This window comes from Palaemon carinicauda, chromosome 13 (assembly GCF_036898095.1).
Source record: "Palaemon carinicauda isolate YSFRI2023 chromosome 13, ASM3689809v2, whole genome shotgun sequence".
Classification (NCBI taxonomy): domain Eukaryota; kingdom Metazoa; phylum Arthropoda; class Malacostraca; order Decapoda; family Palaemonidae; genus Palaemon; species Palaemon carinicauda.
Window position 1 is genome coordinate 34360245 of NC_090737.1, and position 13097 is coordinate 34373341.

General features: G+C 37.5%; 1 protein-coding gene across 6 annotated transcripts in view; it reads right to left on the reverse strand.

Annotated features, from left to right (window-relative positions):
- Nucleotides 1-13097, reverse strand: part of LOC137652271 (ATPase family AAA domain-containing protein 2-like) — a 96442-nt gene that overhangs the window by 1001 nt on the left and 82344 nt on the right. For 5 of the 6 annotated variants that reach the window (XM_068385556.1, XM_068385558.1, XM_068385554.1 and 2 more), the window contains 4 exons: nucleotides 11735-12042; nucleotides 10980-11184; nucleotides 10630-10835; nucleotides 29-4129 (listed from right to left, as the gene is read on the reverse strand). In XM_068385556.1, coding sequence (XP_068241657.1) covers nucleotides 4079-4129; nucleotides 10630-10835; nucleotides 10980-11184; nucleotides 11735-12042 — 770 coding nt within the window. In that variant the 3' untranslated portion in view covers nucleotides 29-4078. Of the gene's footprint in view, nucleotides 1-28; nucleotides 4130-10629; nucleotides 10836-10979; nucleotides 11185-11734; nucleotides 12043-13097 lie in introns of those variants that run through there. The other variant, XM_068385555.1, reaches the window with a different exon arrangement.

Genomic DNA, 13097 nt, shown 5'->3' on the forward strand with positions numbered 1-13097 from the left:
ATTTAGATTTATGTTGACAGTTTCTTGAGAGAAAAAAAATCTAGAATGAATCTTGTCGATAAATACTGTAGGTCAAATTATAAAATTATAGGAAAACCATGTTTCCTTGTCATTTTAAACATATAGACTAATATTTTATCTTAAACCTAGTCCCGTCTTGAGTGCAAGGAATCATGATTTGTTTAAATTCCCTACAGTATTTAAGTCACTACCTCTTAACAGTTTCTATGAATGTTTTAACAAACATATGTAGAAAAAGTTTCTTCTGTGAAAAATGTCTATCATAATGAAAGAGCTCTATAGATCTACACAAAAAAAAACACCGAGAACAGAAAGAACTTACTTCTTTAACCAATATCTTCACCTCAATTGGAAATGGTATACAAATTTGAAAATAGTACTACAGTAAATACCACACATCTTTTTACCCCAAAAATCCATAGCAAATAGCTAATCTTGGAAGCTATTTCTTGATGGTAAAGATGTGTAACAAATTATTTGCAAAGGTCACTTTCCCTATGCTTAAGAGAAAATATGTTCTTGGTAATTGAAGAATTATAACAAGAAAAAAAATTCAAATGGAATGAAGAAAATATCTTCCCCTATTCAATTGCAAAACTCTAAATTACATTTATGTACAGCCTAAAATATACAACATTCAAATCCAAAACTACAGGAATTATCACAGGGAAGTAACTTTGGACATGGTGAGAACTGGCAATATATATCTGAGAAACGAAAACTTAGAAAACTGAGCAATGTAAAAGACATTTGTACTCGAAACTTATCAGAAATACTTCCCAGAGAAAAAATTTCAACTTTAGACCATGTTGCTTCAAACCTCCATTTTAGGAAATTGTTTCATACTTGAGGTTTAGGGTAGTTTCTTTTGATTTCTGCAAACACAAAAAAGTTAAGCTTTCATATAGCTTAACCAAGGGTATTCTATGTTGTATAATCAAAACTATTATTTTCAAGTGTAACCCATAGTACTTCAAGAACAAAAAATTCTTAATTGTCTATGATCTAACAAACTGAAAGGAGCTAAACATACATAAAACATGAATCTACATTACAATGACTTTCTTCCAATCAAAATCTCCCTAGTATTGTAAACTTCAACAAAATGTGCAAATCTTCTTAACACTACAAATTGTCTTTGAAACTTATCTTTACTCTAAGGGTTATATATAGAAAATTGAAAGATAAAGTCCACTACAAATTATGTGAAACATTAAGTACTTTAGTTGCATTAAAAATAAATCTCCAAGACAGGTTGTTGACAATTTTGAATAAGAAAAAAATACCCACTGCAAAAGTTATCTTAGTTAATGTTATAAAATGTAGTATAAATTATAAAATAACATTTGGGTTATAATTAGCTTTGCCTTTCTAGAACAAAATATTTTGTTACTTTATGAATTTAAACCATGTCAAAATAGTAAAATTAACATGAATTTCATACCTGCTACAATATAATAATTACTAAGAAGTTTTAACCATTAAAAGATAAAACTATATTACTATGCTGTACAAATGCCCACTGCCATTTCACAATGGGTAATATGTCTGGTCACATTTTCATATTTCTTATCTTACTGCAAGGCTACTGATAAAATGCCACAGTTAGCTATGAGTTAATGTTAGTAGATGATCATTGCTAAGGAACTAACTATACCTTGGCAGTCATTCTAAAATAACATATTTTACGCCTTACTTTAATCCAACACAAACTGGTAAACAATTTTTTTTCTAGCATGTACAATACATATCACTGGAGTGTTTGAACAAGGTTTTAGTCCCATTCACTGATGCAAACATTATCTAGTTCAAGTAAAATTTATGATTAATATCCAATATTCACTCAAAAACACAAAGCCACTAATCCTTATCTTCATCAAATTTATGACTATTGGTGAGTAGCTAATCTAGAAACATATAAACATTAAAAATTTAAACAAAATATCAAACAATTTGTTGTTAAATGACAAATATTGTTACCCATCCAACTTTAGCAACTTTCACAAATTGAGTTAATTCATCATAAATCACTAATACTTAATATTTGAAAGAATTTTGCGATACATCTTAAAAAAGTCGCCCCTAGCCTGTTCAAAATGAAGAGAACAACCAAACAGAATGTTTCATCTACCATAACTAAAAACTCATTACTATTTTGAAATGTCAGGTGCTCCGTCCAAAAATCTAAAACGGTTCAAAAGTATAAAAAAAAAAAAATTAAGTCTAATAGTCTGTTAAAAATTAAATTGTAGACAGATTAACAAATTTTTGGTGAAATTCCTGGATGAAAGAATTTTAGAGCAAATAAGGTTTTCCAAATTGTACTATAGCTCATGTAATATCAGGAGTTTTATTGTATGGGGGAAAAAAATTGTATGCTACATCAGTTACTCTGGAACATTTTAAGATTGATTAAGCGCACAGGCAGAGTAACAGAAAACTTCAACTCGTGAAAAACATGTCAGTCTGAAGACTCAAAATAAAGTTGAATTAAAAATTTTTAATTGCTACTTTCCACGAAATATACAGGAATCTATGAGCAATAATGAATGTAATATAGAGCATTTATTTGTTACAGAATTTATCAATCACTTTCTTTAGATAAAAACTACTATTAGAAAATAAAAATAACAAACAATAACTTGAATGTTTAATTGTTGACTGAGAACAGGAAAATTTCTTTATTTCCCAGTGTTCTGCATACTTTAGAAAAATCACACTCAAAAGTAATTTAAAGATTTGTTACCAAGATGTAACATAGAGGCAAAGGGCTTAGCTTGCCAAGACCCGTAAAATGGTGAATGCAGTCAACGTACTCATTAGGAAAAGAACATGAGCGTTCTGAACTATAGATGTAAAAAGGTAAAAATCGCTTAGGGGAAAAAATGGAGACCAAAATTGTTTATACGATTAAAGTCTAGTTCTTTTACCACTTGTGAAAAAAATGCAATTAAAGTACTTCCTTGGCTACCAGACCAATACAATTCGACATGCTGCGCAATCTTCTCAACGTTACATGTTGGCTAAAGAAAAAAAAAAGTGCACTTTCCAATGTTACATATCAGGCAAAGAAAAAATATACCTCATACCTACCACATGGTTATATAAAACAAATAATCATCTCTTGAATAAATCTAGTGTAAAGTGGAGAAAAAATCCAAATTCCTTACTGTCTTTAAAGGCATGTTTCTGACCTTATATATAGACCTAAATATATAAATTAAAGATTTCTAGTTTTGAATTCTTATACCATGGATTACAAATGAAAAGTACTACCCTAAGGATAAGTACAGCTATAAAATGTAAGGTGCTTTAATAGCTTGAAACAAAACCCCGAAACCTCTTATCCATATTTGGTTACACAAGACTTAAAATTACATATATAAATCATCACTGAACATCATTACTGGCACACCATATGTTGTTAATACTTATTATGTAGAATAAATTCTTGCAATAAATTTTATTAATCCTGTATCTTACCTACTGGTTGAATTCCAAAATATAAAACTTTAAATATATGTAACAACAATTTTGGGTTTACTGTAGTTCACCAATTTCTAACTTGGGCTAAATATTCAAAATGTTTACAGCAATGCTATGATTTTACTGATCATATAAACTATATATAGCGTATTACACGCTGACTGAAATATATAACTTTTGAATGACCAAACTATAAAATCTGATTTAAAATTTTAAATATTTCAACTTACTCCTACAATGGCATAAATTACAAGTCTATCCGTGTGATAAGAACACAAACCTGTATAACTGAAATTCATGCGAACACACCCATAAAATCAATCTAAAATTAAAGGTCAAGTAATCACAATGCAGGTGATATCATATCAAAAATAGTTACAATAACCACTTCAAAGGCTTATCACTTAAGAGTGTGGAGGAAGCGTTGACATCCAGTTCTACAGATCTGTGTTACACTTCAGTACATGCAAAAATAAATAAAATTTAAGAGCATGCACTATTGCAGTGTGCATACTACAAAATTCATGTGCCTCTTACAACTTAACAATAAATATATCCATGTATGTAAAACTCAGCTCTTCTTGTGGAATTGTGTGAACCGTCTAATTTCAGCTTCCATTTCCTGAAAAGTGAAAATTACACTGTAGAATAAATGAATTCAAAGTAACACTTCTAGGTTCCATCCATATGTATATCACATTATCAATTATTAAAGGTTTCCATTGCGTTTCTGAAATATAAAATGTGTATTCTTTTTGATAAATTAAAAAAAAAAAAAAGATTTCCAGGACATATACACTTAGGCACACTATTCTATCTAGTTTATCTTCCTCTTGTTTTGTTACTTTTTATAGTTCTATCTAGTTTATCTTCCTCTTGTTTTGTTACCTTTTATAGTTTATATAGGAGATATTTATTTTACTGTTGTTACTCTTCTGGAAATATTTTATTTTTCCTTGTTTCCTCATTGGGCTATTTTCCCTATTGGAGCCACTGGGCTTATGGCATCCTGCTTTTCCAACTAGGGTTGTAGTTTAGCAAGTAATGCTAATAAAAGCATGAGTGTTAATATTCACCCAACTAACATGACTAATCTAGTGGCAAATCTTGCCAGAGAACTAAACTTATAGTCACCTTAAATATGGTACAACCAATCAGCTTTAGCTGGTATATCACCAATACCATACGAAACACCTTCCACAAATTTATAAAAAAAAAAAAAAAAAAAAAAATATATATATATATATATATATATATATATATATATATATATATATGGTGCTTCAGAAAACATTTTAGCAAGAGGGGATATGCAAGGATCCGCTACCTCACAATCTATGACTAAAAGTGTGACTAAGAATGAGAGAACACAAGGTTTTACCAGAAGAAGGATCTAAAGCAACTGTAAATTCCAAATCTTAGTCCGTAAAAGACTGAACATTCAGAAACCTAGTGAAGTGCAGAAAGAAATGCTATGACTACTGGACCTAATTGTGGAAGTCATATTAGGGCAAGTACCAGGCAGGGTGGTCAGATTTACAGCCTACAAATGAAGTCGACCATCTGAGATTACAAAAATTAGCTAAAAACATTTGTTTGCCGAGGATTTACATTAATACAAACTTGAAATACTTTTCTTGAAAGGAACAGTGGGCATTGTAGTCCTCACAACAGTTACCGTATTTCCCGTCATAAGACGCTACAAGTGTTAAGATATACCCTTAAATTAGCAAAGCATTTTTTTTTGGGGGGGGGAAGAAGAAATTGAGGATTTTAAAATTCTCAGCAGAAATTCCTAGTCAGCAACTCTAGTGAGAATTTTGTCTGGAACAGTAAATTTTCATATTTTGGGTGTATTATGAATTTTCAAATAAAATTTAATTACTTGTTGCCACCACATTTACTCAAGTGTTCCAAGTGTTGTTTACATGAAAGCAGTGTTGCCAAATAAAGTTAATCAAATTTTGGTACGGGAAGTAAAATTCCAGTAATATTTTCCTAATTCCTAGTATAGCCTACACATGTTCATGTTCACACAAACTTAATTATTGATCAAAGCAGTCTCTAGAAATTCCTCTACGTGGAATACTTTTGCTCCTGTAGTGACTCTAGGTCTAGTTTCCTGCTAACTTGGTAACACTGCAATCAACTACCAGAGATGTTTTTTTTTTTTCAAGGTTGTATTCAGCAATTGTCTATTTGTATTATTTTGGAACTCAAGCAACAGTCATTATCAAAATATTGCTTTATCAAAAAATGTCAACAAAATATGAGAAAATAGATAAATACTGCATTTATGGATCTGGAGAAAGCATATGATAGAGTTGATAAGGAAGCAATGTGGAATGTGATGAGGTTATATGGAGTTGGTGGAAGGTTGTTGCAAGCGGTGAAAAGTTTCTACAAAGGTAGTAAAGCATGTGTAAGTATAGGAAATGAAGTGAGTGATTGGTTTCCGGTGAGAGTGGGGTTGAGACAGGGATGTGATGTTGCCGTGGTTGTTTAACTTGTATGTTGATGGAGTGGTGAGAGAGGCGAATGCTCAAGTGCTTGGACGAGGATTAAAACTGGTAGACGAGAATGACCATGAATGGGAGGTAAATCAGATTTTGTTTGTGGATGATACTGTACTGGTTGCAGACACAGAAGAGAAGCTTGGACGATTAGTGACAGAATTTGGAAGTGTGTGTGAGAGAAGGAAGTTGAGAGTTAATGTGGGTAAGAGTAAGGTTATGAGATGTACAAGAAGGGAAGGTGGTGCAAGGTTGAATGTCATGTTGAATGGAGAGTTGCTTGAGGAGGTGGATCAGTTCAAGTACTTGGGGTCTGTTGTTGCGGCAAATGGTGGAGTGGAAGCAGATGTACGTCAGAGAGTGAATGAAGGTTGCAAAGTGTTGGGGGCAGTTAAGGGAGTAGTAAAAAATAGAGGGTTGGGCATGAATGTAAAGAGAGTTCTATATGAGAAAGTGATTGTACCAACTGTGATGTATGGATCGGAGTTGTGGGGAATGAAAGTGATGGAGAGACAGAAATTGAATGTGTTTGAGATGAAGTGTCTAAGGAGTATGGCTGGTGTATCTCGAGTAGATAGGGTTAGGAACGAAGTGGTGAGGGTGAGAACGGGTGTAAGAAATGAGTTAGCAGCTAGAGTGGATATGAATGTGTTGAGGTGGTTTGGCCATGTTGAGAGAATGGAAAATGGCTGTCTGCTAAAGAAGGTGATGAATGCAAGAGTTGATGGGAGAAGTACGAGAGGAAGGCCAAGGTTTGGGTGGATGGATGGAGTAAAGGAAGCTCTGGGTGATAGGAGGATAGATGTGAGTGAGGCAAGAGAGCGTGCTAGAAAAAGGAATGAATGGCGAGCGATTGTGACACAGTTCCGGTAGGCCCTGCTGCTGCCTCCGATGCCTTAGATGACCGCGGAGGTAGCAGCAGTAGGGGATTCAGCATTATGAAGCTTCATCTGTGCTGGATAATGTGGGAGGGTGGGCGGTGACACCCTAGCAGTACCAGCTGAACTCGGTTGAGTCCCTTGTTAGGCTGGGAGGAACGTAGAGAGTAGAGGTCCCCTTTTTGTTTTTGTTTCTTTGTTGATGTCGGCTACCCCCCAAAATTTGGGGAAGTGCCTTGGTATATGTATGTATGTATGTACTGCATAAACAACCAATATGTCAGTGTCATCTGCTAGGAGACCATTACTTGGCATGTTTGCTTGTAGAAGGGGGTTAGCGAGTCATCAGCCAATTACCAAAACAAATAACTTGCTACTGTACTAAATTAAATGTGGTTCAATATGGAAAATAATATTAATTATTACATATGAATGATAACTCTGGGTTTATATTTATGTCTGGAGAGTGAGTACTTGTATGTCATTAGTTGGGTTTCCTATACAATTTTTTCTTAAGTGTTCAAGATGCAGGGTGATTTTTGGGGGCATTTTTCAGAAAAAAAGAGGTGCGTCTTATGACACGAAAAATCGGTATTTAAAAACTGTATTGGAATACTAACAAATCCACAAAGGATGAAAACTTGAAACGGTAAAAACTAATGAAAATTTGTGAGGGAAATTGTCTGAATATCACCCAAATGACTGAAAAACTAAATGACAAGGAACCCCTGGCATTTCTTGCTATTCATGCTGGAGCATTTCATAACTTTACACCAAGCATATATCTATTGAAAGGGGAAAAATGGCAAATTCGTAGATCATTTGTATTTTTCCTAACTATATAAACCTTAGCTATTTATTAGGGGTTATACTTTCGGCAGAGCTGATATGACGAGCCATTAAAATTTAGCGGGGGTTAAACCCCCCCCCCCCCCCCTCCCCCCAATGATGCCTATAACTCTCTTGTACGACGAAAATTCTGCGGCCGAGCCTTCTACGCCGTCATCTATACTTTCTGTCGGATGTTCCTCTGCTTGAGACGGGGGACCTCCGACGGAGGATGCCGCTTGGGGAGGAGGCATCTTCCTGGCGCGGTCTAGTCTCGGCGGTTCAGGCTGTAGGACGGGCATCACCGCTGGGACGGAGGGATGAGTTCTGGGCTTATATCTGCTTCTGGAGGTCCAGGAGGCTGCGGGCTTGCCCGTCGAAGGAAGGTGTGTCTCACGTTCCGGTCGACTCGATGCTGATTTTGAGGCCGGGAAGTGGCTGCCAGACCAAAGGGGCGACTCTCTCCGCTGGGCGGATGGAGCCGGAACCTTCGCACACTTATGGCTGTCCCCTGGGGCCTGAAGAGACGACTCTCCGTCGATCGTACCTGCTGCTGGAGACGTACTTCATTGGCGAACGAGCCCTTGGGAGCCAGCCCGAGGTGCCCGGAACTGCTGAAACCTCCAGGAGTTGTCTACGTGGGATGACGACCCGCACCCATTCTTCTCTCGGGGAGGAGCTTCTCTTATACTTCCTCCTGGGGGATCTAGAACGCCTTACAACGTGGCGGGATCGGGAGCGTGAGCGTGACCGTCTCCTGCGGGACCTATCTCGCCTTTTTCTATGGTCCCTCGGGGCTCTGTCCTCCGAGGAGTAGGAGTAGGCCTCGACAGAGGAGCCCGACGACTTGTAGGACCTCACTGAAGGGTTCGAGTCGCGCCGCGTTGCTGGTGGGTTCACGCGTCGATCGACCGGTGACGAAGGCTCCATGAAGACGGACGGGAGCGTAGCTGAAGGCGCTGGAGGGGAGCGGGGAAGCTCCTCGCTGGGGAACCAAGTCTCGAACTCATCTTCCAGCCTCAAGGGTGATCTGAAGGGCGTCTTCGGAGGCGCCCACGCGAGGGGGTCTGACAGCGGTGAGTCGTCCTCCTCGGCGCCACCCTCGACTGCGGATGTACCTGAAACACATGCCCAAGAGGCGGGAGAAGAGGCTGCAGCAGTCTTTCCCCACATAGGATAGTCCGAAGAGACGGGCCCCGCGTGCACCAGGGCTCCGTCCTCCGAACACACTCCCGTCCCTCCCTCAGGCCCCCCACTTGCCTGGATCGACGGAACAACCCCACTATCTGGTAATTCAGACTCCTGGGGAAGGGCCACAGGCCTGTTCCCCGCAACTGACTTACCTCGTCCCCTACTCTGGGTAGGGGAAGGCGGCAGACACACACTATCCGACAATGCTCCAGGCAAAGCAAGAGGCGACGAGACACTCGGTTTCCTAGGCGATCTCCTGGAAGACTTCTTTTTCTTGGTGCCGTTACGCACCCACCGCACCTCGTTCCAGGACTCGCACTCCGGACAGGTGGCTGTAGGGGAACAAACACTGCCACTACACGAAGAACACAAGGAGTGCGGGTCAACTTCAGGCTTTGAGAGGAAGGCGCCACACGATTTACCGGCCATAGGACCCGGGCAACGTCGGGGATGCTCCATTGCGCACTAGTAAGTCACCGCGAGACACAGGAACACAGAGGGAAAAGGATAAGGAACAGCACAAAGAGACCACGAGTGAACCGCGTGGGACACAAAGGGGGTCGGGGACACAAAGGGTCGCACTGGGTAAGGAGAGCGCGTCGGGATGTTATCGCGACGCGACCATTAAACTTACTGGAGATCGAGACCTGAGCAAGCATGCTCTCTGACCCCGGGTCGCCTATTGGCGCGTATCACTTCGCCAGAGGTTACCCCGCATAGAAAACGGGAGTAGGGTAAACTACACAAAATTCTGGTCGGTTGGGAGGAGATACCAGATACTTCTAGGAAAGTAGTTCGAGGTAGGTACTCAAGTGTTGGAACACAAACATTAAGAATGTTTTCATATATATACAAGTACAGTATAAGAAAAAGTAAGTTAAAAGACAAAAATTAATGGCAGTCCAGAATAGGCGAGGAGGGAAAGAGGAAACAACCGCTCTCGATCCGAGCCAAAAGTAAAGTGACTATATCACAGGTGTGTGTGTGAACGGGAGTGGTAGCAAGCTAACCATCCCCCTACCCCACTAACTAGCGGTGTGGGTAGTTAACCCTCGCTAAATTTTAATGGCTCATCATTTCAGCTCCGCCGACAGTATAACCCCTAATGAATAGCGTGGTTTATATTCCAGTTACGGAACAAAAGTAACTTTCTAGTAAGATTAGGGATTATATCAATAAACCAAGCTCCTGGAGAAGCAATATGAACATCACAAATTAATTTCACTTATTTTATTGCCAATTTTTCAATGTAGGGTTTCAATCAATAAAAAATGTCCAAATTCAATATTTCAAGATGATTCCAAATGATTCCTGCATCGATTAATTATAAAATTTGTTTTTTATAACACCATTACCCTCCTCACCCTTCTACTTATGATTTGGTATACAAAATACTTCTGCAACACCTGTACTCTACCTTCTACTCTTCCTGAATCCTGAAAACCATAATCTTTTGAAAAAATGTGTTGGGTAATGGCACAATTGATTGACTTTACATGAAACTGCAACATTTCCTACCCCAATAAAGAATTTTATACATTATTACACACTTTATAAAGTTAACTGACAGCCAAGTGTTTTTTCATAATAAAAAATAATCTGTGGTTCTTTACACACACTAAAATGAGGAGAATCTATGATTTAAATTTGTAGATTCACAAAGACTGTTTGGTAAATAAATTACAGAAAAATTTGGTTTTCACACAACCTACCTGAAGCAGAAGAGTTCGGTTTATGGATGAAATGTGTTTTTTTATGAGGATTGAGAGGGATGTATACAGTCGCTGGAGATCATCAACCATGGTTTCATCTGTGGCAGAAATGCAGGACTCGTAAACTGCTTGTAGATGATTCCAGTCAATTAAAACTCCATTCTTTTCAGTAGTGGCTCCTCCACCACCCTGCTCGGATGACGAAACTGGGGGGGAAAAAAAAAAAACATCAAAATACTAATCTACCACAATCAATAACATTATATCAACACTGGAATCTTTGTAATGACACCTAAACTGGAAAATAAAAATTCTTTTGTCATCCTTCTCATGAATCTTCTTTTACTAACCAACAGAGTCCTCGGTTTCAACTGTGGTGTCCAGACTCCTATCATCCATATCTTCTTTAACATTCTCTCTTGATTCTTTGGTTAAATTACCAGCAGATGCCTTTGCTGCCAACTCGTCAGCAGCTGAAGTGACTCTCATGCTGTCGTGGCTGTCCTCTGTACTCAAATGACCATTGAACAGCGCAACTTCGGACTCGACACTAACCTGTTATAAACATTTCAATTTAAGTAATTATATTTTTTTCTACCTATACAAACCTGATAAAGTATGAATAAGTTGTGTAACAACCCATAAAATTATGTAAAGGTTAAATTTCATGAATGAAGTCTAATTATTGCTCTTTAACCTCTTATCTTGAACATTATTGGTTACTACATCTCTTACAAAAATGAGCTAAACACAAACTGTGAAGATTTTAGTCTGTCCTTGCTGTGCGGTCCACATAGCATAAGCAACAAATAGCACACTTTCTAAACAAAGTCTGAAGTATGTTTGGAGACGAATATTAATATAACTTAAAACTTGATTTACATGATAAAATTTAAACACAATTTTGCAATAGACATGATACACATTAATAAAAAGGTTATAAATATCAAACTTGTAGAGCATAGTGAAAGACATGGTATGCAAGATAAAATTTAAAAATTTTAGTGGCTACTATTTATTGCAGTTACTCTATAAATAAACAATGGAAACTTATCAAAGAACTACCAGCTGTGTTCCACTGAAAATTCAAGAAAAGGAATCCTACCTGGTTGTTGGTTTCTATCTGATTAATTTCGGAGGAGTTCCTATTAGGTTCTAATCCATCGGAGGTATCTGTAGAATGTACACTCACTTCTTCGCTCCTTTCACATTCTTCATCTGAATTTTTCTTACACTCATCTTCCGTATCAACTTTATCATCATTGCCATCCATGCCTTCTTCCTTCTCTTCCCTCTTATCAGAATCCTTGTCTATATTTCTTTTCTTCTTTGGTGGCTTTATTTCACCACGAGCCCAAGCAGTACGGTACCTTCTCTTTTTGCGTTTGTAGCCATCGGATTTGGAGCGCTGACCTAAAGACCGGAAAAATTCTATGGTGACTTTCAAATGACCCGCTATTTTTCCAACAATGCATAGACAAAATGTACAATTCATGTCTTCAACAAAAGAGAGAATTCATATCTACAAAATTGAGAAGAAATATGTAGAATGAATTAATTTATCCTTAAACTTTACTGATAGCTACAGCTAATTTTGGTTTTCTTTCATTAAATTATTTCCTGGGGGTAAAGAACTATCTTTAATATTGCACCCAAAAATTTATCACATTTTGATAGATTTTGAGGGGCACAAATTTGAGAATTTGAAAAGAATAATGCGACAATACAAAATTATTAGCTGGGATTTCTCAAGCAGTAATTAATTGATTTTGACAAAACTTTTGCCACCTGAGATTTTCATTTTAAAATTTATAACTTAACAATTGTAAGCACACCTTTAATCTCTGTAATCATAACATTCATTTTCTTTAAAAATCACAAACTACCAATAACAGAGTATCTATATCTATACACACACACACACACACACACACACACACACACACATATATATATATATATATATATATATATATATATATATATATATATATATATATATATATATATATATATATATATATATATATATATATATACTTACCTCGAACTACTTTCTTAGGACACGGGACCTAGATAAGAGGCTAGGTCTAGACGACACAGTGGACAGGGTAGGAGTGTCGGGGGAAGCACACAAAAGTCTACTTTTTGTATAACTCGCCTTTATGCATAATCCGGCCATGGGCTTCACAAAGCATCCGTCTCTCACATGGGAGGAGGAAAGGAAAGGGGAAAAAGGGTAGCAAGGAAAAGGGGAGTAAGGAGGAAACTTGTGTCGCTTGAGATTACTTCCCTCGGGCTATCCGAGGCTTTTAGCTTTAAATTACTGGCCCAATGGAGAAGGAGTCCAGGGATTTCCTCGTAGTCTTTCAGGTAGTGAGCCGTAAAGGTGGACTGCCTGGACCAAGTACCTGCTCGCATGATTTGGCCCACTGCCATATTGCTATCAAATGCCAAAGAAGTGCTAA